General features: G+C 44.2%; 2 protein-coding genes across 4 annotated transcripts; both read left to right on the top strand.

Annotated features, from left to right (window-relative positions):
• The first annotated feature begins 3,056 nt into the window (after nt 1-3,056).
• LOC124034335 (dynamin-1-like protein) lies at nt 3,057-6,453 on the top strand. The gene is made up of 3 exons (XM_046347394.1): nt 3,057-3,133; nt 5,275-5,395; nt 6,145-6,453. Exons 2-3 carry the CDS (start codon nt 5,313-5,315, stop codon nt 6,335-6,337), a joined length of 276 nt encoding a protein of 91 aa, XP_046203350.1. The 5' UTR covers nt 3,057-3,133; nt 5,275-5,312; the 3' UTR covers nt 6,338-6,453.
• A 3,658-nt stretch (nt 6,454-10,111) lies between these two features.
• On the top strand, nt 10,112-26,447 carry LOC124034334 (protein dispatched homolog 3-like). Of its 3 annotated transcripts, XM_046347392.1 has the most exons (29): nt 10,112-10,166; nt 10,276-10,343; nt 10,771-10,884; nt 10,998-11,153; nt 11,226-11,377; nt 11,523-11,629; nt 13,485-13,611; nt 14,429-15,032; nt 17,643-17,788; nt 18,860-19,885; nt 20,048-20,267; nt 20,516-20,652; nt 20,835-20,969; nt 21,091-21,251; nt 21,401-21,540; nt 21,681-21,772; nt 21,873-22,037; nt 22,247-22,408; nt 22,737-22,886; nt 23,018-23,154; nt 23,258-23,418; nt 23,512-23,642; nt 23,779-23,954; nt 24,053-24,179; nt 24,276-24,421; nt 24,536-24,695; nt 24,862-24,975; nt 25,215-25,387; nt 25,625-26,447. In XM_046347392.1, exons 9-29 carry the CDS (start codon nt 17,659-17,661, stop codon nt 25,973-25,975), a joined length of 4,194 nt encoding a protein of 1,397 aa, XP_046203348.1. In that variant the 5' UTR covers nt 10,112-10,166; nt 10,276-10,343; nt 10,771-10,884; nt 10,998-11,153; nt 11,226-11,377; nt 11,523-11,629; nt 13,485-13,611; nt 14,429-15,032; nt 17,643-17,658; the 3' UTR covers nt 25,976-26,447. The 3 variants fall into 3 exon arrangements, with proteins under 3 accessions (XP_046203348.1, XP_046203347.1, XP_046203349.1); XM_046347391.1 differs by having other exon boundaries at nt 10,998-11,377; XM_046347393.1 differs by lacking the exon at nt 17,643-17,788 and having other exon boundaries at nt 10,998-11,377.
• Nucleotides 26,448-27,851: the final 1,404 nt, after the last annotated feature.

Genomic DNA, 27,851 nt, shown 5'->3' with positions numbered 1-27,851 from the left:
CAGCAAGAACCAGGTATGTGACACCATCATTCGCTATGCCATATTTGTAGAACAGCATTGCATTGTCTGAGAGTCTTGGTACTTGTATGTCCAGTGTTGTAGTACTCTAGACAGGTCTCGAGACCAAGGATTCAATCACATATTGAGCATCTCGGTCTTGTCGAATATAGTTGTACTCCGTCTTGACTCGTTCTCGGACAGTGAGGACTCGTAATTTCTTCCCGAGACCAGTGGAGTAAAAAACTAAATTATCAGCTTCCAGTCAGTCAGCTTCGCCAGGCTAAATATATACACACACTTTCTTGAAACATGATTATCTTAACAGCGTTTATTATAGACATGTTTGCGCAGTGTGACAGGTTTGTGATTCTGAAAGGACAGCAACTGTAAGACCAGTGCATTTATGTAGGAGAGTGTACTTTTTGTGAAACACAAAGGGCCAGTTATGCCGTGTAGGGTATATGCAGTTAAAAACCGTATACCCACTTGTTTTTCAGTGGGCATTGCTTATACTCCTTAATCTCTACTGATGTGTATCAAAGTTGATTTGAGTAGTGTAGTGGCAGTATATGACTTAACAGTATCAATTATATAGTACAATAGAGAACATGCACAGTAGCCTACACAGTCGCAAAACACGTGAAATATATTCACATGTGCGCCATACAGTTTAGTTTCAAAGGAATAGAATCTGCAGGCGGCAAGGGTGTGCAGCTCTCAACTGGTTTTGACATGGAGCAGCTCACAGAAGAATGACATCCGTAGCCGGTAGGGTAATAAAGACGTTTCAATGTTTGATATCTACCAGTAAATTCTAGGGTATGCAAACAAGGTATAGAAAAAGTTTAGTATTTATTTATTTATAAAAATATATTTTTTTTTAAACAAAAAAAACGTTTTCACCCCAATTTTGTGATATCCAAAAGGTAGAGAGCCATGCATGCTCTGAAACACGACACAGCCAAGCCGCACTGCTCGCATAACCTGGAAGCCAGCCACACCATTGTGTCGGAGGAAACACCGTACAACTGGCGACTGTGTCAGTGTGCATGCCACTGCGAGGAGTCGCTAGAGCGTGATGGGACAAGGACATCCCGGCCAGCCAAACCCTCCCCTAACCCATACGACGCTGAGCCAATTGTGCGCCGTCTCCGGGTTGCGGCCTGCTGCGACATAGCCCGAGATCGAACCCGACTTTGTAGGGACGCCTCAAGCACTGCGATGCATTGCCTTAGACTGCTGCGCCACTCGGAAGGCCTTGTTCGAAGTGTTGGTTAGTAGGCTATTTGTAATGCGCAATTGTCATCATGCCTGTTTGCATCAGGGGCGTAGACATGGATGGGCGTGGGTGGACTCACTGGGGAACCGTGGCAGGCCCACCTCATCATATTGATGTGGTTTAAGCATTGTTGTGTACTTAGATCATCAAAGTTGGGTATTTTGTCTATTAAAAAAAATGTTTGAGAGTGAAAATCTGTAGGAGAACTCATAGGGAAACAGGAGTTTTCACACAGGGTTCTTTTCCTTCGCTTGGTGGGAACTTTTTGCCTAAATTAAAGTATACCCACTTCTCCAGGCACCACTGCATAGGGCTGATGGAAAGGCAGCAGTCACACACAGCATGATCTTAAACGATAAGTAGACCATGAACTCGGACATAATAATGAACTACTTTGAAAAAATTAAACACAAAATCACAATATCAGTCAAAAATATTAAATTCCCAGTTTACACTACAAAACCAACTTTATAAGAGGTTTTAAAAATAAGTTATATTTGAATCAACGTTCCATGACATACACTAAAGCATTGTTGGGAAAATACTCGTCGACAACAAAAGCTAGCTAGGTAGACTGTGGGATAACTACTGCTTGCTGTTGTGCAGTGACATGTTGGCCTTCAAGAAGGCAGACATGAAGTCAAAATGTGATTGGTTGATTCAACTGTCACTCAACATTTGGCCATAATGCAGTTCAATGGAAGATGCCTTTATCTAGCTTCTGATGACCTAGCCAATGGTTAACTTAAATCTAGCGAGCTATCTCCCCAGAGACCAGCAAAGAAAAACCTTGATTAGATATTTTTCTTCTCTTCAGTGTTAATCGCTTCAGTTATTGTTGGAAAGGGTTCAATTAAAAAATCTTTGAAAATTAATGATTATTATAATAATTATTTTATAAATCCTTAGCCCCTCTCTGAAGACGTTGAAGACCCGTTGTTCCCCACTGTGTTTTGGGTTAGTAATAATTTCCCTCAGTATGCATTTTTTCGCTTTTCTGAATGTTTAAAGAATCCATATGTTGTTCTGAAATATGAACACAGAAATACTGGACATTTTGAACTCTGAATTATGGTGGTGATTTGACAATTACAATCATGGTCTCGAAATGGACTCACATTTTTCTGGTCTCGATCTTGACTCAGTCTCAGACCCTTGTCCCCCTCCGGCCTTGGTCTTGACTCGGTCTCAGACCCTTGTCCCCCTCCGGTCTTGGTCTTGACTCGGTCTCAGACCCTTGTCCCCCTCCGGTCTTGGTCTTGACTCTGTCTCAGACCCTTGTCCCCCTCCGGTCTTGGTCTTGACTCGGTTTCAGACCCTTGTCCCCCTCCGGTCTCGATCTTGACTCGGTCTCAGACCCTTGTCCCCCTCCGGTCTTGGTCTTGACTCGGTCTCAGACCCTTGTCCCCCTCCGGTCTTGGTCTTGACTCGGTCTCAGACCCTTGTCCCCCTCCGGTCTTGGTCTTGACTCGGTCTCAGACCCTTGTCCCCCTCCGGTCTTGGTCTTGACTCGGTCTCAGACCCTTGTCCCCCTCCGGCCTTGGTCTTGACTCGGTCTCAGACCCTTGTCCCCCTCCGGCCTTGGTCTTGACTCGGTCTCAGACCCTTGTCCCCCTCCGGTCTTGGTCTTGACTCGGACTCGATTTGCTCCGGTCTTGGTCTTGAATCGGTCTCGCTTTAGGTGGTCTCAAACACACTGTATCTCCTAATGTCATGCTTCTAAGGGTGTTGGTGAAGTCGATATTTCAGTATTCCATCTCTCTGTTTAAATTATAGATCCGCAAGGAGGTTGGAGATTGAAGAAGAGACTGAACGTAGCTTGGGAGGCAACGTGATTTGGATAAATAGTTGTGGGTAAATATGGCTTATTTCTAGTTTATGAGCAACTGATTTAATTTCTCTGCTTCTCTATCGCCATCTGTATTTCCTCTTGTGACCCCTAGGGAATCAGCCCTGAGCTCATCTATTTGAGCTCATCTATTTTCTCTCCTCATGTCCTCAATCTCACACTGGTTGATTTGCCAGGAATAACCAAGGTAATACCAACCAGTGTATTAATCCCACTTACTTGAATATGCAGAACTATGATGTTCTTCATGGTAAAATAAATACCATTACTCATAGAAAACAAATACATATGTATATTTATTTACAGTATTGTAGAGTTATTTATTGTTGATGTACAAGGTTCCAGTTGGAGACTAGCCAGAGGACAGGAGCTCAAGTCCAAGACAGGATTCTATCCTTCATCTCCAACCCCAACTCCCTTATCCTCTGTGTCTCCTGCCAACTCTGACTTGGCCACCTCTGATGCCATTAAATGGGCAAAGCGAGGTCGACCCAGATGCTGAGGCATACTGTACACTTATGCTGCTTCATTTCTCATTGCATGTCTTTTCAGTGTATATGTATTGTTTGTTCGTTGAAATAAATATCAGTAAACCTGGTCAATGTTACTTTTTAGGTTTGACCTCAGTGAACTTTAAGATAAGTGACTCCTAAATGCACAACACATTTTAGAGGACATAATGAACTGCCATTCAAATATTGTTAGTATGTATGTACAGTGGGAAGAACACGTATTTGATACACTTGCCAATTTTGCAGGTTTTCCTACTTACAAAACATGTAGAGGTCTATAATTTTTAAAATCATAGGTACACTTCAACTGTGAGAGACGGAATCTAAAACAAAAATCCCGAAAATCACATTGTATGATTTTTAAGTAATTAATTATAATTTTATTGCATGACATATGTATTTGATACATCAGAAAAGCAGACCTTAATATTTGGTACAGAAACCTTTGTCTGCAATTACAGAGATCATACGTTTCCTGTAGTTCTTGAACAGGTTTGCACACACTGCAGCAGGGATTTTGGCCCACTCCTCCATACAGACCTCCAGATCCTTCAGGTTTCGGGGCTGTCGCTGGGCAATACAGACTTTCAGCTCCCTCCAAATATTTTATTTTGGGTTCAGGTCTGGAGACTGGCTAGGCCACTCCAGGACCTTGAGATGCTTCTTGGGGTTGTACTCATCCTTCTTCTTCCTCCAAACACGGCGAGTAGAGTTTAGACCAAAAAGTTATATTTTTGTCTCATCAGACCACATGACCTTCTCCCATTCCTCCTCTGGATCATCCAGATGGTCATTGGCAAACTTCAGACGGTCCTGGACATGCGCTGGCTTGAGCAGGGGGACCTTGCGTGCGCTGCAGGATTTTAATCCATGATGGCGTAGTGTGTTACTAATGCTTTTCTTTGAGACTGTGGTCCCAGCTCTCTTCAGGTCATTGACCAGGTCCTGCCGTGTAGTTCTGGGCTGATCCCTCACCTTCCTCATGATCATTGATGCCCCACGAGGTGAGATCTTGCATGGAGCCCCAGACAGAGGGTGATTGACCGTCATCTTGAACTTCTTCAATTTTCTAATAATTGCGCCAACAGTTGTTGCCTTCTCACCAAGCTGCTTGCCTATTGTCCTGTAGTCCATCCCAGCCTTGTGCAGGTCTACAATTTAGCCATGATGTCCTTACAAGGCTCTCTGGTCTTGGCCATTGTGGAGAGGTTGGAGTCTGTTTGATTGAGTGTGTGGACAGGTGTCTTTTATACAGGTAACAAGTTCAAACATGTGCAGTTAATACAGGTAATGAGTGGAGAACAGGAGGGCTTCTTAAAGAAAAACTAACAGGTCTGTGAGAGCCGGAATTCTTATTGGTTGGTAGGTGATCAAATACTTATGTCATGCAAGAAAATGCAAATTAATTACTTAAAAATCATACAATGTGATTTTCTGGATTTTTGTTTTAGATTCAATCTTTCACAGTTTAAATGTACCTATGATAAAAATGACAGACCTCTACATGCTTTGTAAGTAGAAAAACCTGCAAAATTGACAGTGTATCAAATACTTGTTCTCCCCACTGTATATGAGAGCCATGGACAAAAGGGGCTTGTCTTTACCCAGCTTTTGTGCCCATGTGTGTCTTGCAGGCCGTAGAACACTGCTGGTGTTCAGTAAGCTGGACCTGATGGACGCAGGGACAGATGCTCTGGAGGTCTTACTGTGTCGGGTCATTCCAATGCAGCTTGGAATTGTGGGAGTGGTCAACAGGTTTGTCTATATCATATGCCTGTAACTTATCTAACATTTTTACTGGATGATGTCACCACGATGCTTTAAAAGATGCAGCTCCATAGCAGTGAAAGATGGCATGTAAAAATGTGATCATTGTACCACATCTATCAGACTGAGTATGATGGATCTGAGTCATTTGTGTCGTTAAATTAACTCTGGTACCCTGGTAACTGGTACCTGGTAACAACAAATGTTCCAATGCTATTCACCAGCTCAATTTAGTTGCATCTGCCAAACAATCATTCAGCAATTAAAGATTTCTGTCTCCCCACTTTGAGATCGATATTAGGTTCTCACACATCCTGCTGAAATATGTGTGCCATGTCTTGCTCATTGGTTTCCAGCACAGGGCTGATGTATGAGTTATGTGAGTGATTTTTCACCAAGGTTGCAAGATTCCCAAAAAACGACATATTCACACCTCAGAGGCTGAAATGTTAAATAATTTTCAGAAGCAATTTCACTGAGCTGAGTCAATCATAGCAACTCACAGGGAAGGCTGTCTGAAGTCAGTAGGTTAGCACACTCCCCCAGAGTGCTGAGGATTAGTGTTTTAAAGAAATGTTACAGATATAGTAAAGGCCATTTCAAAAGTGCTTCATCCTGCAATTGAGGTGTATTATTTCCTGCTATGCTGGAGCTAACTGGTGACTATTTGATCACGCAGAGCCACTGGGAAGTCTTCTCTAACTCCAGGTGTCACTCTCCATGTTTCTCCCCTCTAGGAGACAGCATGACGTCAACACCCAGAAGAGCATAGAGGACATGGCGTGGGAAGAGCAGGCCTTCCTCCAGTGCCACTACCCATCTCTGGCCTCCCGCTGCGGGTTTCGCTACCTGGCCGACACCCTGAGCTACTTCCTCATGCTCCACATCCGGGATTGCCTGCCGGAGTTGAAGACTCGTGTGACGTGCTAGGTGCCCAATACCAGGCCTGGCTCAGCAGCTACGGCCAGCCAGTAGAGGACCATAGCACCACCCTGCTGCAGATCGTCACCAAATTTGCCAGCGACTACTGCAACACCATCGAGGGCACCGCCACGCACATCCAGACATCTGAGCTGTGAGTAGTTCAACTGCTTTAGGCTACTTTATCCAGGCAGCAGTCATCTTTCAGTATTTTATAGTGTATTGGAGCGACTCGCAATCATTGACCACCATATATCTAGCAACCATCTAGATGCTGCACAGCTGCGATACTTCGATACTTTGAACATTGAGATATTAAAGACATGATAGATCAGACGCATAGTATATAAAGGAGTGAGATCTGTAGAAAGACAGAGTGGCTGTGGAATGTGCTGGGTGCATGGGAGGAGATCAAATATTGCTATAGGGGAGGCAGATGGACATCTGTGGATTAGGTGAAGGAGGGGTTGTGGTCAGGAGGTGAGGTCAGATCCCCTGAAGGGAATAATAAGGGTTGGATTGGAGAGAAGGAGGAGTGTCTTAAGTGGGATATACAGTTGAAGTCGGAAGTTTACATACACTTAGGTTGGAGTCATTAAAACTCGTTTTTCAACCACTCCCACAAATTTCTTGTTAACAAACTATAGTTTTGGCAAGTCGGTTAGGACATCTACTTTGTGCATGACACAAGTCATTTTTCCAACAATTGTCTACAGACAGATTATTTCACTTATAATTCCCTGTATCACAATTCCAGTGGGTCAGAAGTTTACATACACTAAGTTGACTTTGCCTTTAAACAGCTTGGAAAATTCCAGAAAATGATGTCATGGCTTTAGAAGCTTCTGATAGGCTAATTGACATCATTTGAGTCAATTGGAGGTGTACCTGTGGATGTATTTCAAGGCCTACCTTCGAACTCAGTGCCTCTTTGCTTAACATCATGGGGAAATCTAAAGAAATCAACCAAGACCTCAGAAAAAAATGTGTAGACCTCCACAAGTCTGGTTCATCCTTGAAGCAATTTCCAAACACCTGAAGGTACCACGTTCATCTGTACAAATATTAGTACGCAAGTATAAACACCAATGCCATACCGCTCAGGAAGGAGACGCGTTCCTAGAGATGAACGTACTTTGGTTCAAAAAGTGCAAATCAATCCCAGAACAACAGCAAAGAGAAATGTCCTCTGGTTTGATGAAACAAATATAGAACTGTTTGGCCATAATGACCACCGTTATGTTTGGAGGAAAAGGGGAGGCTTGCAAGCCGAAGAACACCATCCCAACCATGAAGCACGGGGTGTCAGGACTTCTAGAAGTAGTGGGTGGAGGAGTCAGGCACAGAGAGCAGGGTAGTTAGATACGGGGATATATTTATTCCCAAATAAGTATCGGTCAACGCCACACACACGGGCGCTAAAAGACCCAGTGTAAAACAAACAGGACGAAACGGTTCGGGAAATAAAATCCACAAAAATCACAGAAAAACAAGCCCGCACAAAAGCCGGCGGGCCTACCGGGTTTAAATAGCCCAAAACCTAAACAAGAAACAGGTGCAACTAATCAGACAACACTAAATGAAAGAGAAAAGGGGATCGGTGGCAGCTAGTAGGCCTGCGACGACGAGTGCCGCCCGAACAGGAAGAGGCACCATCTTCGGCGGGATTCTTGACACGGGGGTGGCAGCATCATGTTGTGGGGGTGCTTTGGTGCAGGAGGGACTGGTACACTTCACAAAATAGATGGCATCATGAGGAAAGAGAATTATGTGGATTTATTGAAGCAACATCTCAAGACCTCAGTCAGGAAGTTAAAGCTTGGTCGCCAATGGGTTTTCCAAATGGATAATGACCCCAAGCATACTTCCAAAGTTGTGGCAAAATGGCTTAAGGACTACAAAATCAAGGTATTGAAGTGGCCATCACAAAGCCCTGACTTCAATCCTATAGAAATGTTGTTGGCAGAACTGAAAAAGTGTTTGAGAGCAAGGAGGCCTACACACCTGACTCCAGTTACACCAGTGCTGTCAGGAGGAATGGGCTACAATTCACCCAACTTATTGTGGGAAGCTTGTGGAAGGCTACCCAAAACATTTGACCCAAATTAAACAATTTAAAGGCAATGCTACCAAATACTAATTGAGTGTATGTAAACTTCTGACCCACTGGGAATGTGATGAAAGAAATGAAAGCTGAAATAAATAATTCTCTCTACTATTATTCTGACATTTCACATTCTTAAAATAAAGTGGTGATCCTAACTGACCTAAGACGGGGAATTTTTACTAGGATTAAATGTCAGGAATTGTGCAAACCTGAGTTTAAATGTAGTTGGCTAAGGTGTATGTAAACTTCCGACTTCAACTGTACATACCTGTGATGGTGAGAAATGTTTTGTTGTCTGAATTACAGCTGTTAAGACCCTTTGGTAAGAATTAAACTTGGTTACGCTTCCCTAGTGTCCGTGAGTTATTTACTCTGAAAAATAAGAACCTAACACTACATTGTAGAATCATAGTGAAGGCATCAAAACTATGAAATAACAACACATATAGAATCATATAGTAACCAAAAACATGTTAAACAAATCTAAATATATTTTATATTTGAGATTCTTCAAAGTAGCCACCCTTTGCCTTGATGGCAGCTTTGTACATGATTCCATGTGTCATTTCATAGTTTTGATGTCTTCTATTCCACAATGTAAAAATAAAGAAAAACCCTTGAATGAGTAGATGTGTCCAAACCTTTTGACTGGTACTGTGTGTGTATATAATATATTTTCCTTTATTATTTTCCCCTGACCCTACTACCCTTCCCCTAATTGGAGTAAACTAATGGGCAGTAATACTTAAAACTCTATATTTTATGGACACAATGTACTTTACACTAGTTATTGTTTGTTTTGTTTTTAATCCCATCCTTCAGCTACTCTCAACCCCTCCCGTCTATCTCTGAAGACCATCCAGTTCTATTTGCCATATTTTGTTCAACTGTGCTGTGCTGTTTCACAAAACTTCTGAACCTTTCTATTCTCATAGTTATTCTCATAGTTTCTACAGATTGTAAATTAAATAAATATTTTTACTAAATGTATTATTAAATTATTGATCGATTGACAGACTTTTCAAATCACCCATTAGTGCTATCTGCAGAGTTAGCTCCAGGTAAATGTTGCAGGCTTTTATAGTATTTTTTGGGCTCATTGTAACTTTGTAGGTGTTCATGAATTGGCATTTCATATTTTGCAGCTAAATTTCAATAGCTCTTGTGCCACTCACTGATTTATTGATTTCCTCAAGCATGTGAAGCAAGTATTGACTCAGTCTTACTGACTGCATCTGAAGTTGACATCCCTCACACACCACCACTGATACGGCTTCCTCTGTCCTCCTCTCTTGTCAGCTGCAGAGGGGCTCGTATCTGCTACATATTCCATGAGACCTTTGGCCTCACTCTTCAGTCTATCAATCCCCTGGGGGGCTTAACGGAGCTTGACATTCTCACTGCAATCCGCAATGCTACAATAATAACCACCAGCTCCAATCTCATATCAGTGCCAATTGAATTGTCTGTGTGTAGGTTAAACAGATCTTTTGAATAGTTTTCCATTAATGCTAATGGATGTAGAGAAGCACATGAGTTATGTTAACAGAGGGCTTTGTGTGTATGGTGCTTCAGGGTCCGCAACCGGCCTTCTTTGTGCCTGAGATTTCCTTTGAGCTGCTAGTGAAGAGGCAGATCAAGCGCCTGGAGGATCCCAGCCTGCGCTGTGTGGAGCTGGTCCACGAGGAGCTACAGAGGATCATACAGCACTGCTCCTCCTACAGCACACCGGTACGCTACACATTGCACAACACATACTACAAAACATTCACTTAAAGCTATGACAACCCTGAAGCAAATTGTAATATAATTGTATTCTGGCATGCTGTGTGTTTGTCAGGAGCTCCTTTGGTTTCCCAAGCTGCATGACTCCATTGTGGAGGTGGTGACTAGTTTACTAATGACATGGTAAGACAGTTCATTTTTGTGATTTACTTTATAAAATAAAATGAATACAGATCTTACTGAATGTAATTATTCTACAATTTAATGCTATTCCTTACTGGCCATCTGTCGGTGTTTGTGGATGATTCCGAGCAGGTCCACAACTTGGTTCAAATTGAGCTTTTGCTTACATCAGCACAAAGCACCCAGAATTCACTTCATCTGTCAACAGGTCATTCTGTCTCAACTCAAAGCAGATGTTCTGCTTTCATGCATGTAGATCAGCCTAATGTTGACCAGAGGGCATGAGTGTGATGCTGTCTTTTCATGCCAGTATGGACTTCACTTTGAAGGAATTTCACTAAGCCAGTTGTGAAATTTACTTGAATGACATTTAACATGTTACCAGAACAGACAAACTGAATTGAACCCCTCATTCCACCTATTTTAGGGCTGGCAGGATGGAGAGTAGTACTGGAAGAATGAGAAAATGGCAGAGGAGAATGCACAAGTGGCAGGTTTCAGCAGCCCTGTGAAGGGCCAGGCCATCAACCTCCTGGACACAGTGAGTAGTGGAATCAGCAGTCAGAACTGACCCAGCGCTAGCCTGTAGAGCACCACTGTATCAAATTAAATCTGTGATATTTTGTAACATCTGACCCCTTCTCTGTTTGCCAGGCGGTGCTGGCGTCCCGCAAGCTGAGTACCCGGGAGCAGAGAGACTGAGGTCATCCAACGCCTCATCAACTGCTACTTCCTCATCGTCCGCAAGAGCATTCAGAACCGTTCAGAGACCAGGGCACCTAGGGGTGTTATTTATATATTCAGTTAGTGGTGAGTTGAGTTGAGCCTTGCCTGTCCTGGTGTGTTAGCTAACTGTGTGTCTTAGGACTTGTGTGTCTGCAGTGTGCCCAAGACAGTGATGCACTTCCTGGTGAACTTTGTGAAGTAGCATCTGCAGAGTGAGCTGGTGGGCCAGCTGTACAAACATAACCTGCTGCAGGAGCTGCTCATCGAGTCCCAGGATACAGCACAACAGAGGACAGAGGTGGCTGGAGGTACTGTATGGGTGCTACTGGTATCCCTACTTACTGGGTGTAGACTTTCATGCACTTTATATTGTACTTTCTGTTTCTCCCTTTAACACTGGTATCCTTTTTCTTTCTTTCTTTCTTTCTTTTTTTCTTTCCTTCTTTCCTCAAGCTCTCCAAAAAGACAGCAACAACATAATCTCAGATATTCGGGAGACACCTGTGGTAGCCCAATGCAACTGACCTTTCCCCACTGATCACATGTCTTTGAGAGTCTAGGTGAGAATGTAAGTACTGTATGGCAATACCACTGAGCTCACACTGACCATAGCACATCCAGCTGTCCTTTTTGTCTGTCCACTGGCCTCTTGGCTGGAGGATTTTGACCATTGTGTCTCAGGCAGAGCTGGTCCATTGTATTGAGTTGGCCATGATGTGAGACACCCATGATCAAAAACAAAGTAAGTGCAACAATCGTCTGTCTAAATGTCTGTTGGGTCTTTTGGTTGTGGTTGGAAATGTGTTTTTATAATGTACCGTATGAAGTTGTTTTCTAGGGTCTTTATTGCGTCATGGCACAGGTTGTGCATGTACTGCTACGTCTGTTTCTACTGCTACGTTTGTATCTATTTATGGAAGAGTGATCTCAAACTATGATCCCAGTTTCTGAAAGTATGTGCGCCGAGTAAATATAATCAGCCTTTTATTGGTTTCTCCTTTTTATTTCTTTGTGACATTCTTTAAAGATAAAACAGCGGGAGAGAACCAAACATTATGCACTATGATCCTGGTCTTCAGGGATGCTGCAGAGGTTTGGTTTGACCTGGTCTATAGGGTGGAGGGGCACAGTAGTTGTGAGCTAGAGCAGGCTTGTGTTCTTGATGCGTGTCATGTTTACATATCATTCCAGTTGTACATTTGCACTGTGTTTGTGCATATATTAGTCCCATAGCGAAGTCGTATGTTCACAACAGAATACAGCATTTATTTTCTCAATAGGAAGTTACTAGTCAGGCTCTTCTTTCACATGTTGTTGGATAACTGAGGCTACATCATTTATGAATAGCAGACACAAAGACTTTGTGTGTGTGTGTGTGTGTGTGTGTGTGTGTGTGTGTGTGTGTGTGTGTGTGTGTGTGTGTGTGTGTGTGTGTGTGTGTGTGTGTGTGTGTGTGTGTGTGTGTGTGTGTGTGTGTGTGTGTGTGTGTGTGTGTGTGTGTGTGTGTGTGTGTGTGTTGTACAGCTAGCTTTTCAGGAAATGCAAGATAGTTATGGTTGAGTCCAACACTGATTTGAGGAGTATAGCGATGAAGTGTAGAAAGCCACTATGCAAAATGATTTTACTGTCCTTAGGCAGTCCTTTACTGTCCATATCTCAGAATGCATTCAAATATTGTACCCCGTGTAAAAATGGCCCCATGTATACAATGTGCCACATAGAGGCAGTGTTTTGTAGAGGCAGTTTCAGAAGTCTAGATCTAGTCCTACCCAGATGACAGGGATGTTGGTGTGAGAGACTAACATGGTTTTTGATTGAACTCATGCATGCACCTGTAATTCTATTCTCATTTTTTAAATGTAGATCCCCAAGTGGAGTATGCCCATACAACTGCAGCCCTAAATTTGTGATTCGGTACTAATAGCATTGCGTGACGTTAGTGCATCTTCCCCACCCTCCATCCATTTAGCATTAGCGATTCTAAAGTTTCTCTTAATTATTGACATTGTAAGTACGCATCTGTTCTGTTAGCCACAAGTCATGGAAAAGTTCCCAAAGGATGGTGTTTATTCTGAAAGACTAGCCTTAAAGAGACAGGCAACAAGCACCATCTGAGCAGAAACACTAACTTCTGTGTGATCAGGGAGAGCACAGTGTCTGTTCATTCTTCCGGAAGGGACAGTATGGCTGTGTGTGTGCATGTACGCATGTCTGAATGTCTATCTGAATGAGAGGATGTGCTTGTGTGCGTTCCTATTACTTAACTGTACATGTTCGACTTTACAAACTGCCTGAAAGTGCTTGTATGCCAATATTTGTGATACATGTAAGTTGACGGAATGATGTCTGTTCAGATTCGATAGACTCATTAAACCCTAACAACAACAGTCTGGTCTCTGTGAGATTGCTTTGCAGGATGTCCTCAATAATTGCTAAGATCTGCAGAGTCGTCCAATGCATCCCCATTCAGTCCTCCAGATGGCTGCTATGACTCACAGCAGTCTGGTATCTGTCGTCATTTCCCTCTGTTCCTACTAAGCAGGTGAGCTGAAATCAATGTAGATATGTAGGATTATTCTGAGGTAAGATGGTATCCTATGCAGCATCTTGAACAGGACTATGACAAAGGGGCCTGCATGTTGCAGAGACAGATTGGCCCTGTCTGCAACCCCATTCTCCCTGCCTAGTACGTGTAACAACACCCATTGTAATTGAGAAAACCAGCAGGGATTTACATTTCAGCCTTATCTAAAATATTTCCATTTAGCAATGATGGATTGGCTGTCGTCTCTTGTGTGAATGTTTGTGTGTATGTGCGTACGCACACGCTGAGCGAAGACTTACTGTATATTAGTTTTGAACGCTTGAGATGGATGATGAAGTGATTGATTAAAAAGAATACAGGAGTGTATGTAATAAGACTAGAACATTATCAAACCACTCATTCATGACAGAAATATGATTAAGGAGATTGCAATACTGTAGGTCTACACCCAGTGTAGTACATCGGTCCATGGAACAATGGGTGTAAACAGTGAAGAATGTGTCAAATCATCACTGTATCGTAATGAACCAAAGTGATGTGACCACAAGCAGCCCTATCTAACCATATTATCCAATCATAGCAGTATACTAAAATAACTACACATTTCATGATGAATAATGATAGCTCTGAGTCCCTTTAACAAAATGTATTAGATGTGAATGCAGGGGGGGATTGGGGCAACAAAAAAGAACACATTATTGATGGGCTCAGACTCCTGGGGTTTGAAATGATATGTCCTACACCTTGTCTTCAACTGTATGCAGTTACTCTGATTAACCTCCTGAACTACCCCCTCCCACTTTCCTCCTTGCAGAGCCCCGGCCAGACTATACCAACCAATTCCTCCCGAAGCCAAGGGGGAATCTGCTGCAGTCTGTTGGCAAAACCTTCACGTTAGACACGTGTTTCCTACCAAATAGAGCTGGAATCAGAGACAGCCCTCTTTTTGTATTACCTGTTAGGCTGTGATGAGATGTATCCCATCACATGTAGTGTCCTTGATGCCCAGGGCTGTGCAAACCCTCCCCTCGGTATGCCAGTCAGGAGAGAAGCCTGAACAAAGCCATGAGAGAAGAGCTGCTGGGAGAGTGAAAGAACTGATACTCTCACTGACTGTCGCCTGGACAACCAGGCACAGGAGGGAGGGAAGAGTGAGAGAAAGGGAGAAAACAACCAAACATAATTGTCATGGTGGCCAAGACACATTGAGTCTTGTATCAGAGAGGCTGCACAAAGGTGCAGGCGCTCTCCCTAGTGGAGCTAGAACACTGAACATTAAACAGAGATCAACAGAGCGAATCAAGTGAACATCTGGAGAACAAGTTTGAAATGAAATTGTTCAGCACAGGTTTGCATCCTCGAAGGACTCCATAGGGCTGCACACCCCGTCAGTTCATACCTCTACTCATCAAGCTCAGGTAAGATTCTCCGGTTTTGCCGTACTCTGCAGTAAATGGAGCTCTCAGGTGGAAGTTTCAGAGACCGTAGCTTGCTGTTAATGGGATGGTTTTATTTTTTTTTATCTGTCGTCAAACTTCGAATGGCTCTGTAAATCTCCAGGCAATCACTCTTCTTCTGCGATCACCCACCATCTCCCCCAGGTGTAGCAGCAGTAGTGAGATTTCAGATTTGGGTTTATGGTACTTGCATGTGTTGAGGGGGTCATCCGTGTTTGCAAATATCAAACAAATGACTGTCATTACAGTAGGTACAAATGGAGCATGAGTGTAAGGTCTTTACACATGAACTATGCTGAACCTTTATATCCTAGGGATCTGTGAAGAATAGAGGCATCACCCTCGGTGATTCCCCTTTAGTGATATACTCAGTGCTCATACATAAGCTTCCGGCATGCTGGGCTGAGATTAATGTCCCTTGCATGGTTTGTGAATTTGAACCATGCTGAATCTGTGGGGCAGGAGAAGCTGTGAAATCCATATTGGATGAGATTGATCCTTTCCCAAATGGGGAGGGGAGGAAGGAGAGCAGACTGGAGCATAACCTTTCTTACTGACAATAGCTAAAAATAGTATGTATGTATCCTCCTTACCCCCACTTGTGCACACACACAGGCATACACATGCATCGGCACATCCCCAGAAAGCAAGGAATAAAATCCTTATGTGCCTCTTAGTGAGGGTGTGTTGGATGGCATGCTGGGAGTGTTTAGAGTGCCACATCAGATCCACAGAAGACTAACACTCAGCATAGACAGTACAGTACCAAGAAAACCGCACACTGCCACACATCAGCAATAGTCACCAACTGGCATTTAACCTTGGGCTTTGGTGCTTCACATTCCATAGTCAACCCAAAAAGCTAGCATTTGATCTGGGAGGACAGTTATATCTATAGTTCTCTAGAAAGTTATTCACATAAGGATATTAATTCACCTTTCACTGCATTGTAAATAATGTACAAAATGATCAACCTCATCCAATGAATTTGTCTTTGCTGTGGAAAATCTGTAGTTGAAAATAACCTATAAATTCAGCTGTGTCTACAATATGGGTCCAAAAATAGATGACAGACTAGAATGACAAAGTTCCAGAATCATGCTGATTGAAACGTTTGAGAATGCTTTTGTCGTCCATAAATCTATTTTTATTTCCCCACCTGCACAGCATAAATTGACTTCCTCTGCTCTCAAGCATGAAAGAAAAATGAAAAAGTTGAATGATTCTGGAAGCTTGTAAACACATTCCTCATTCTCGCTTCAGCCCTTGGAGTGTTACCCTGTAGCTGAGACTTCTCTAATAAAGATATTGTATGGCTGGAAAAGTGGCGCGGCTGAATTCGTCAAGAGGGGAAAAGAACGTGTCAGAGACCGATTATTCCAGGAGGCATCGCAGTAATCTGCCTGGTGGTGGAGGGAGCCAGGGATGCTCTACCGTACATCTATGTTATGTCTGTGTAACTGTGTTCTCAGAGACCGTTAACATGAAATACACAGCTCTGCTTTAATAGCACAGTCTGCATAACTGAAGAGTGGTGTAAGTGTGAGGGGCCAGCATGGTGTTTCACCACAACTGATCAGCAATTCCAGGGATGTGGAAACAAACATGGCAGATATGGAAATGTACAGAGCTAGCTGATTTTAAACTGCCTTGAATATTAAACTGCACTAAGCTGCCTTTCACACAGGACATCATCATTTGTTGGTGTTGTAAGGTGTTCAATTTCCCCTCTTTTTCTCCCTCTCCTTTCCCCTCTTTTTCTCCCTCTCCTTTACCCTCTTTTTCTCCCTCTCCTTTACCCTCTTTTTCTCCCTCTCCTTTACCCTCTTTTTCTCCCTCTCCTTTACCCTCTTTTTCTCCCTCTCCTTTACCCTCTTTTTCTCCCTCTCCTTTACCCTCTTTTTCTCCCTCTTTTACCCTCTTTTTCTCCCTCTCCTTTACCCTCTTTTCTCCCTCTCCTTTACCCTCTTTTTCTCCCTCTCCTTTACCCTCTTTTTCTCCCTCTCCTTTACCCTCTTTTTCTCCCTCTCCTTTACCCTCTTTTTCTCCCTCTCCTTTACCCTCTTTTTCTCCCTCTCCTTTACCCTCTTTTTCTCACTCTCCTTTACCCTCTTTTTCTCACTCCCTTTACCCTCTTTTTCTCACTCTCCTTTCTTTTTCTCTCTCCTTTACCCTCTCTTTTTCTCCCTCTCCTTTACCCTCTTTTTCTCCCTCTCCCTCTCCCCTTCCTTTACCCTCTTTTTCTCCCTCTCCTTTACCCTCTTTTTCTCCCTCTCCTTTACCCTCTTTTTCTCCCTCTCCTTTACCCTCTTTTTCTCCCTCTCCTTTACCCTCTTTTTCTCCCTCTCCTTTACCCTCTTTTTCTCCCTCTCCTTTACCCTTTTTTCACTCTCCTTTACTCTCTTTTTCTCACTCTCCTTTACCCTCTTTTTCTCCCTCTCCTTTACCCTCTTTTTCTCCCTCTCCTTTACCCTCTTTTTCTCACTCTCCTTTACTCTCTTTTTCTCACTCTCCTTTACCCTCTTTTTCTCACTCTCCTTTACCCTCTTTTTCTCCCTCTCCCCTCAACAGACTGATCCTGCGTCTAATGAATTTGTCCTCTGCAGACCCAGATGTTCTCCCAGTGCAGACAGATGTTGAACTGCTCTGTTCTCTCAGTGAGGGTGTCCATCTCTGCTCTGAACAATGGCATGGCACAGGGTGGACTCATTGTCATGGTGATCTCCTTGAATAGACTGTATTCGTGACTATGTGCAGGTGCAGGTGCAGTTGCAAATGTGTACAGATGGCTAGCTACTACGGCTGATAACAAATCATAATGCCTATTTTTGTTCTTGATCAACGGCAATAGGTTTACCAACCAAATTAACAATCGATTCAAATACACTTCTTATCGGAAATGTAAATATTCAAGACCCAGGCTGAAGAGCAATATGGAAATTATGCACCCACTCTTTTGTCCTCCCCGCCCCACCTAGATGACCCTGGAGCTAAATTCTGAAGATGGGAGATGACTTGCCAATTTGTCGTTAGCACGATTATTGCCACTTGAATACCAAGTTACTGCAGTATCCTGTGTTTGCAGAATACCAAGTTACTGCAGTATCCTGTGTTTGCAGAATACCAAGTTACTGCAGTATCCTGTGTTTGCAGAATACCAAGTTACTGCAGTATCCTGTGTTTGCAGTGGAGTGAAAAGAGGAAGGAACAATAGCTTAACACTACCAGAAGCTGTCCATCGCCAGGGATAAAACCTCTCACATTCCACCTCTCGCTAACATTCCACACGTCTCTCCACTCTCCGTAATTAGACAAGTGAGATTATTTAATTTGCTGAAGATCAGCCAAACCCAAGTCGACTGTTGACGTGGACAAAGACGCCACTGAGCACTCTAGGGGAAATATAGTTTTTTGCACACACTGAAGGAATGAGTGAGAGGCATGAAATTACAGCCAATACTCTCTAAGCCCCCAGCCTTTGTGTTCAGCATATTAAACTGGCAGACCGGTACACTGCTTTGGGCCCTTGAGACAAGGTCCATCTTCTTCTTAAATTCTCCCCTTGACGTTTCTGTCAGCTGAATAAGAACCCTGTGGGTCTTGGCTATTGAGGGACAGATTTAATGGCTGTGTTCTTGCTGGCTGTGTACTGCAGAATACCCTGCACCACTATTATGACTGCTCTATTAAATCACCTAGAGTTTATGTCTGTTTTTCTGCCCAACGACAGGAGAGAATTTACATTCGGAGAGTGAGTGATGAGGAAGAACTGTGTGTGTTTGTGACAGGTGCTCCAGCCATGGACTTGGAAGACGAGACGTTGTTATTCCAGAGCAGCTGGGATGCTGAGAAAGAAGAGGAGGAGAAGGAGGAGGGTGGGGAGTCAGATACACAGATTAATGGGAGAACCGGCACCACTGGAGGCAATGGCGTGTGGGGAGCAGTGGGCTGGGTCTACACACAGCCCTGGGTGAGTGGTGTTGTTCTGGGAGTTGGAGTTTTTCTCCCCTGTGCCCTCTCTGCCTACATGTTCCTATACTGCCCCCCATTGGACATAGACCTTTCCTACAGTGCCTTTGAGGTTCACAGCCACTTCTCCGCTGAGCGGTTTGATGCACTCACCATTGCCATAAAGACTCAGTTGGGGTCCTGGGACAGACGCAGGCGTGACGTGGACCCCTATGACTCCACCACTCTACAGGAGCTGCTGTTGGACATGCTGGGTAGGCAGGGAGATGGAACATCCAACAGGACATCACATGGAGGGCTGACCTCAACATCTCTGGAAAAAAACTTGTTCAAAAGAGTAGTTATGGAACAGAGAGGAGATGCCCTGGGTCAGCGAGAGACTGAGAGGCATGGAGAGGCTAGGGGTGGTAAACTAGAGGTAAGAGAGGAGGATAAAAATACAACTAATTTAGGAAAATTTGAGAGTCGTGAGTCCATAGAAGGAGAGGGCGACAGGGACAGTGAGAGATCTCAGACTAGGATGCGCAGGTTTGCCCCCAACTACTCATACCTGCAGAGCCAGGCCCTGTGGAGGATGGAGCTGGTGTTTGTAGCTCAGGGTGGGGTGGACAACAACATCTTCACCCCAGAGCGTCTCCGCACCATCCACCACATAGAGCGCCTGCTCATGCAGCATCCCCAGTTCCAACAGTTCTGTTGGAAGCCTCTGGAGGTCCTGAGAGACCTGCCCCTGGGCCCTTCCTACTGCTCCCCTCCAAGCTCCCTCCTCTCCTACCTCTTCCCCAGTGAACGGGGAGGCAGGATCTACTACGATGGCATGGGACCCAACCTGGCTGACATCCATGGTGAGTCTGATGTTTCAAAAACTGGGCAACTTCTGTAGGTACAGTTGCTGCTCTGCATGATTTAGTAGGGAGCTCTTCTGCTTGAGGGAGATCAAGCAGAATATTAAAGGGAGCAGGCAGCGACATTACCACTTCGATCTTCACTTGTGTTTTTACTCCCAGGTGCTCTGAGTCTAGCGATCACCCACCCAGAGTTCTACTGGTATGTGGATGAGAGTCTGGCCCCTGACCGGCTCTCCTCCTCTCTCCTGCGCAGTGAGATCCAATTTGGAGCTCCACTGCCATCTTACTGCTCCCTCCAGGACCGGCCTGAGGAGCAGAGAAGCCGCTTCAGGAACTTTGTGGTTCAGTACGCTGACATCCTGGCTCAGCAATCCACCAGGTGGGTTATGGCTTATGGGCCCTCTGCCAAGGCTGATGATACGCTGTGTAAGCTTTAAAAGAACCACATTCTAAAAGACATAAAATAGCCATAAGATGAACTGATGCTGTTTTTAATTTCTCACAAGACTTTAACTCTCCAGACCAATTGTAATTAAGCATAATCAAAGAGTCCCTCCTTTCATGACACCCACTATTCTTTCATTCTCTTGTCGCTGTCTCCTTATCTCTGGATATGTGGGGTGCTAGCCAGGTGAAGGTGTTGTATGGGGGCACAGAGCTGTTTGATAACGAGGTGAGACGGACCTTCCACAGAGACATGTTGCTGGCGCTGATCAGTGGAGGCTGCATCACTCTGCTGGTCTATTTCCTCACCTCCTTCTCAAGTAAGGTCCCATGCACTCTCCCACCTGCATTAGATACAACATGCATGTTAATGCAACATTTCCTATAGGTCATGTGCTGTTATACATGGTATCTGATAAGCTAGCATCAGTATAGTATTCTTATTATTTTGATACCACATGCATGAGGTCTCGCAGTCAGTCACTTTGGTGTGTCTCTACAGTGTTCCTGACATTCTTTGGGCTCACTAGCATTGGTCTGAGCTGCCTGGTCGCTCTTTTTCTCTACCATGTGGTCTTTGGGGTGAGATACCTTGGCATCCTCAATGGGGTTGCAGCCTTTGTGATCATTGGCATTGGTGAGTGACAATATGAAAAAATACTAGAATTTCTCTCATGACCAAACTAGTTGAGAAACAACATCTTTGTTACAGATAACATTCCACTCTTTCTTCTGTTTCCCCTCTCCGTGGTCTCCAGGTGTGGATGATGTGTTTGTGTTCATGAGTACCTTCAGACAGGCTTCCCACTTAGTCCATCCAGTCCAGAGGATGGTGTACACGGTGAAAACAGCTGGCCGGGCAACCTTCCTCACCTCCTTCACCACTGCAGCCGCATATGCTGCCAACACCTTCTCACAGGTACTCAGAATTATTGTCAGTCCATATTGTATTATCCTTCCAAAGGGAATGCACAATAAATGAATGTCTGGGAGGTGGAACTGTCTGTATATGTATCAATATGAAAAGCATTATGTAAATGTATTGAGGTCTTTTACCCTTCCAATCAGATTCCGGCCGTGCATGACTTCGGCCTATTCATGGCCCTCATCGTCAGCTGCTGCTGGCTTTGGGTGTCCATCCTCATGCCCGCTGCCCTGTGTATCTGGACCCAGTGTATTGACCCCCAGGGGAATTCCTGTCTCAAATGGTGTGATCCCATCTTTCCTACATTTTGTGCTAGAGAACAGAGTTCCTATGTTTGTGCTGCTTGCCTTTTCATTCTGTTTTCCTATTATGAACAAAGTGGGGTTCTAAAGCTGTATCTCTCTGATACACTTCCTCTTAAAGGTGGAAGGCACTTGCAGGACTGCCAGTGAGCCACAGTCCTTTGTCAGATGAGGATGATGACGTGACCCTACTGTCAGTGGAGATGGAGCCAGGTGAGATCCATATCTGAACAGAGATAAATGAATGAAGGGCAAAATAATGAAAGGTAATAGAGTCCCGACACAATTCAGCCCCTCTCTCTGTCTCATCCAGGCTCCTGTGACACAGATGTAGATGCAGCCATTCTGTCCCTGTCAGTGGAGACTTCTCTCTCACCACCAGAGCAGGGAACTTCAGGCATGGTCAGCATTTACCTTCAGTGGGCTCTGAGGCACTGGGTGGCAGAGCCAGCCGTGGAGAACCGTAAAGTCATTCTAGGTAAGGACTCTGTCTGTCTGCAGCAGTTGGAAGGACCACCATATCTCATGATGCCCATATTCCCTTTTCAACTTTTATCAGCAATGTCCATGAGTTTTGTATTGTCTATCCCTGAATCCTCCTCACAGAACAGCTATTTAATCGTATTCCTCTCCTCTCAGTGATCCCTCTCATCTCTTACCGACAAGTCTTTGTCTTGCTGCCAATAGGAATCTACTTCCTGGTCCTGCTGCTGTCTGCTGGGTGCTGCTGCCTCCTGCGGCCGGCCACTCATGCCCCGTTACTGTTTCGTCCAGACACCAACCTCCAGACTCTACTGGGACTGAGGAACAACCTCAGTGCCCAGGGCATATCCTGCCACATGTGCTCTGGTGAGATGTCGCCATCAATCTGTGTGATGGAACCCAGATGGGTGTAAAGTAAACTGATTCCACCACTTTAAAGCCAAATGAAACTCCCCAGTCCTGCAACTGTCTGGCTGTAAATGTCTTTAAGCAACATTTCAATTAATTTTAGACTGGGATATGAATTTACAGTCGACTCTTGGTAAGAGCTGACTCCATTGCATTATTATTCTTGCTATGAGTATTTGCATGCTCCAGTTCAGTGCTCACATTTACAACACTCCCAGGACATTGTATATACCAGGATAATAAACTCTGCCAATCATTTAGCATTGAATCGAAATGTCCCCTGCAGGTCTGTTCATGGAGAAACCTCATCTTCTGCACAGCCCTACCCATACCACCCCCTCCGTGGCTTGGTTTCACCCCCATCAACATACCAAAAACAATTCAAACTCAACTCTACGGAGCCCAATCACACCAAGCACTTCCTCAATCACAACAGGTACTGGATATTATGTTAACATATCAACACAGGATCCACATGAATATATCCCTGGCAATGTTCTGTCAATGTTTGAATGTGTGCCTCTATTAATCTACTGCGTATACTACTACTGTATCTTTTCATAACAGGGCCTCTGCTGACCGTGTATGTCTCTAAGCTGGATGTAGGCGCTTCTATCACTCTGTACCGCTTCTCTCTGAATACTAGCATGCCCTCGCCTTGGAAAAGCCTCAGTCCTAGGAATGGAGAAGTTCCATCCTTTCAGGTTAGATGACCCCAAAATAAAAATGCGCTATTACTGGGTTATGATTGAATATCTAACTTCTGATAATCAGCTTCATCATATAACTTCTGGTGTCTCTAAACAGGCTTACATTGAACCTCACAGCAACTTCAGCACCCACATGACTGTGTGTGTGTCCCACCCCAGCCCTCGCTGGATGATCACTTCCCAGTCATGTGACCCACGCCACGGCTGGAGGTCAGAGTTCAGCTTCTATGTGGCATCGGCTGAACAGCAGCACAGCAGGTAAAAGGAATGACGAGGGACAGATGGAGGAATAGAGAACAGTCAAGCTGTTTGTGGTCAAACTGTTAACACAGCTGTCCTTGTGCCTCCTAGGAGGCTGTATTTTGCCCAGCACAAGCTTAGCCCTCATCCAAGCCGAGTGTGTGCAGAACCACCTGGTTGTGTGATCAGCTCCGGCCCTGACGGGCCCACACGGGGCTACTTCTACACACCGCTCCCCACAGGTAAGAGCGGGAGAACATCTGGAGCCAGAGGACATCCGGAAACTGCATGAATACTGAAATAAATGATTGTACTATGAATTGTTGCTTACGAATGTGATGGAGTGACCTTTTTCCTAATTTGTACCTTGTTTCAAAGATTCCACCTCAACGAAAAGGTCCAGGACCTCCGGTTTTAACCCCTGTAGTGGAGGTGGCTGTGGCCAGCCAGCAGTCCGTCCTCTGGTTGACACTGGTGCCATGGTGTTTGTGGTTTTTGGAATACTGGGAGTCAACCGCACCCAACGCACAGACAACCACGTCATTGGGGACATGGTGAGGGGCCAACTGCGAGACAATAAATATATGAAGGTGTAATTTAATTATCAATACTGTTTTAGTGGTTTTCATTTTCTTTAAAATGCTCTCCATAGGGCAGTGTGATATTGGATCCAAACTTTGATATCTTCCAAGAGATTGGTCATCTCTGCCAAATCTGTAAAGTCATCAGTGCTAATAAACAGCTTGTGAAGCCGGGAGGAGCCCAATGTCTACCCTCCGGTACAAACTGCACAGGCACAGTCAAACACATATAACAGCACACATACACAAACCACATTTGATATGAGTTACATGTGTCTCTCTCCCTCTCTTCAGGCAACAAGCTTTCTTCTATCCTGCCCTTACTCCACCCAGACTGCCACTCACTCCCGGAGCCCAACCTGTTGCCAGGCCAGCTGTCCCATGGGGCCGTGGGAACACACGGTGGCAGAGTGCGCTGGCTCTCCATGGCCTTTGAGTCTGTGAGTACTAGCCACTGTTGTACTTGGTGTATACTACCACCTCTAATGTAGTGATATAGCCCTGATCTGTGCCTGTCACTGAGCCCATGTATTTTTCATCTGTCTGTTCCTAAGACTACCTACAAGGGGAAATCCTCTTTCCAGACTCGCTCAGACTTCCTCCAATGGGAGACCTTCCTACAAGAGCAGCTCTCAGCTCTCCCAGAGTCCTCTGCTCTACGGAGAGGCTTCCAGACCTGTGAGCACTGGAAGCAGATCTTTATGGAAATCATAGGCAAGTGGAGAAGCCAGAGGACACAGCTGTTCAATACCCAGGGCACAATCAAATCCTTTGACTGCCTGTCAGGCAGCTAATAAATATATGAAAAAGATTATTATTTCAGTCCTTCTGTGAATGTAACTTTCCTGTGCTGACTGACTCCATCCTGGGTTATATGTAGGTGTGGAGAGCGCCCTCTGCAGTCTGCTCCTGTCCCTGGCCATCTGTGTGGCAGCTGTGTCTGTTTTCACTGCCCATACGCTTCTGCTGCTGCCAATACTGCTCACCATTATGGGTAAGACACTGCTGATCAAGACTTTATTTTTATCAGGATGGCCCATTGTGAATAGAGTGCGGAGAAAGGTCTCCAATAATTAGATACAATGCATTATTGATGTGTCATTGGGTGTAATGTAAGAGGCAGTCATTAACTGTTGTAATGTACATACTGTATGTTCTGTGGTTTTAGCCGTGGTAGGATTAGGGGGTCATTGGTCTGTCAGTATGTGACTGTGATCTCTTGACCATATGCAGGGGTCATCTGTCTGGTGGTGGCCATCATGTACTGGCTGGGCTGGGAGTTGGGGGCCATGGAGGCCATCTCTCTGTCCATCCTAGTGGGCTCCTCAGTGGACTACTGCCTGCACCTGGTGGAGGGCTACCTGCTGGCTGGGGAGACCTTACCAGCCACACCAGAACACACTATGGTACGTACAACACAATCTGATATGCATCTATTATTGGCACATGAGGAATTTAATTTACATATTATATATTCTACTGTTAGAGAGCCAAACTTGGTAAATGAAGGATTTGCCTTGAGTTTATTCTGTTTACTTAAAAGTCATTCTGTGATGAATGCCACCGGGTTTAATGGAATACGCCTGAGGGTTATAATGCATAAAGAGAAAAGAGTCATTATATTAATCTGTTTGTATTCTCAGGATCTGTCAGCTAAAAGGCAGAGACGGACCCTAGACGCAGTGAACCACGTAGGAGTTGCCATAGTGTCCAGTGCTGTCACCACGGTCATTTCAACCATCCCTCTCTTCTTCTGTGTCATCGTGCCTTTTGCTAAATTTGGTCAGATCGTGGCCATAAACACAGTAGTATCCATCTTGTTCACCCTGACTGTGACAGCAGCCATGTTAGCCACCATGGGCCCTGCCAACTTCCACAGGCCTCCCGGTGCAGTGCTGAAGGCCAGCCTGGCGGTACTGGGTACCACAGCCTTTGGCGTTGCCCTGTGCTGGGCAACTAGGACCAGTCCCTGGCACACAGTAGTCACCATGTGAACACAAACTCAACCACTACTGTTACATCTGTAAGCAAAACTAAGAGGCTTGGTATAAACCTCAGTTTATCATTGTTCTATACATGCAGCTGTAAGGTTTCAGATACGTAAAAGCATCTTGTTGAAGTAGACCATTCTTGATGTGGATATAGTTGAATCATTTTTTACCAAAAGAACAGAATGTGGTCTCTTGAGAATAAATAGTCTGCAGAATAGGTTTTGGTTTCTGTGGATGCAGCCTACTGCCCACAGAAGGAGATTACACAGTGTTGATTTAAATACTGGTTGGATCCACGTTGTTCTATTGTCCATGTTACTCTGTTCCTGAGAATATTTATTTTTTTAGAAAATTTCTAGCTTCTCTGACCTGCTATTAGCACTAACCTCATCTCTGATGGTTGGAAACCACACTTTGAGGTCCAAGAAGACATGTGTTGAATCATGATAAAAATATGAATCATTGTCATGCCTTATTCCAGTGAAAAGCCTATCACTCACATCACACCTCTTCACTTGTCTGATTGTTCAGAAGAGAATGTTGCGAGTCAAAAGATTATTCAAGACAAGGCCAGTGTAAATTGGGAAGATTGTAAAAACTAGGATAAAATGTGCTTTAGTTTACTGGCCTCACTCTTGTCCAGTCTACATGTGTAGATATTAGATGTAGTGTGAGATATACCATTGGGTTCTTGGTAACCTCCATGACCAAGGAAGGCCCTTCTCCCTGATTGCTCAGTTTGGCCGGGCGACCAGCTCTAGGAAGAGTCTTGGTGGTTTCAAACTTTTTCCATTTAAGAATAATGGAGGCCCGGTCTTCTTGGAGACTGTAGGCATTTTTTGGTACCCTTCCCCAGATCTGTGCCTCGACACAATCCTGTCTCAGAGCTCTACAGAGAATTCCTTCAAACTCATGGCCTGGTTTTTGCTCTGACATGCACTGTCAACTGTGGGACCTTTATATAGATGGGTGTGTGCCTTTCCAAATAATGTCCAATCAATTGAATTTACCACAGGTGGACTCCAATGGTAAATATTTATGTTTTTTTTTTTTTTTCAATAACCTGTTTTTGCTTTGTCATTATTGGATATTGTATGTAGATTGATGAGGAAAATAATATAATCCATTTTGGAATAAGGCTGTAACATAACAGAATGTGGAAAAAGTCAAGGGGTCTGAATACTTTCCGAATGCACTGTATGCTGCTAATAACACACACACTTGGGAAATGTTTCCTTCTCCCGGGCTACCTACTAACACACTCCTTGAGTGCTGTAACATTCGGTGGAAATAGAGCAGTGATTTGAGGAGCATTTCGAGGAAGGGATATTGCAATTCCACAAACAATTCCACAGACAGATGTAACTCAAATTTAACATCTGATAAGGAAATTAAGGACTAACCACACATACTTGAACAAATATGCAAAGAAAAATCCTAGCCCTCTCATTATGGTTCAAATGTACTGTACATTTCTCTCTTAAAGCCTAGATTAAATCAGATCAACGATAGCGGACACCCTGATGTTTTGGAGGTGTGAGAGGTTGAAATGCATACACTGCCCCATTCGCATAAAAGGAAAGTGTAGGCTGTATATAAATAATTACGCTCAAATTGACAAATCATTAAACGAAATAATGAGAATTTCTATAATCCTAATCGAGGTGTAGATTAGACCTACATCTCACATTCCAGTGTTCGAATTTGTAATCAAGACTGCATGGGATTTCTGTTAATGTGACTCTGTGCAGCCAATGACAATGTCTGCTTTACATGTAATGCACTGCCAGCAGTCTGCAAAAGCAGATATGATTGAATAGACTCCGAAGCTATACTGTGGTATCTTCATGCACTTCAGACTGTAAATTGTAAACCTACA

The sequence above is a fragment of the Oncorhynchus gorbuscha genome, linkage group LG04, assembly GCF_021184085.1.
Source record: "Oncorhynchus gorbuscha isolate QuinsamMale2020 ecotype Even-year linkage group LG04, OgorEven_v1.0, whole genome shotgun sequence".
Lineage (NCBI taxonomy): Eukaryota > Metazoa > Chordata > Actinopteri > Salmoniformes > Salmonidae > Oncorhynchus > Oncorhynchus gorbuscha.
This window is presented reverse-complemented; position numbering and strand designations above follow the sequence as displayed.

Excerpts from the sequence above, each read along its gene's own strand:
- LOC124034335 (XM_046347394.1), top strand. The coding sequence starts at position 5,313 with ATGGACGCAGGGACAGATGCTCTGGAGGTCTTACTGTGTCGGGTCATT. Across the intron at positions 5,396-6,144 it reads ATTGTGGGAGTGGTCAACAG|GAGACAGCATGACGTCAACA; the intron begins GTTTGTCTATAT and ends TCTCCCCTCTAG.
- LOC124034334 (XM_046347392.1), top strand. The coding sequence starts at position 17,659 with ATGAATTTGTCCTCTGCAGACCCAGATGTTCTCCCAGTGCAGACAGAT. Across the intron at positions 21,252-21,400 it reads CTGCCAACACCTTCTCACAG|ATTCCGGCCGTGCATGACTT; the intron begins GTACTCAGAATT and ends CCTTCCAATCAG. Across the intron at positions 23,955-24,052 it reads ACCACGTCATTGGGGACATG|GGCAGTGTGATATTGGATCC; the intron begins GTGAGGGGCCAA and ends TGCTCTCCATAG.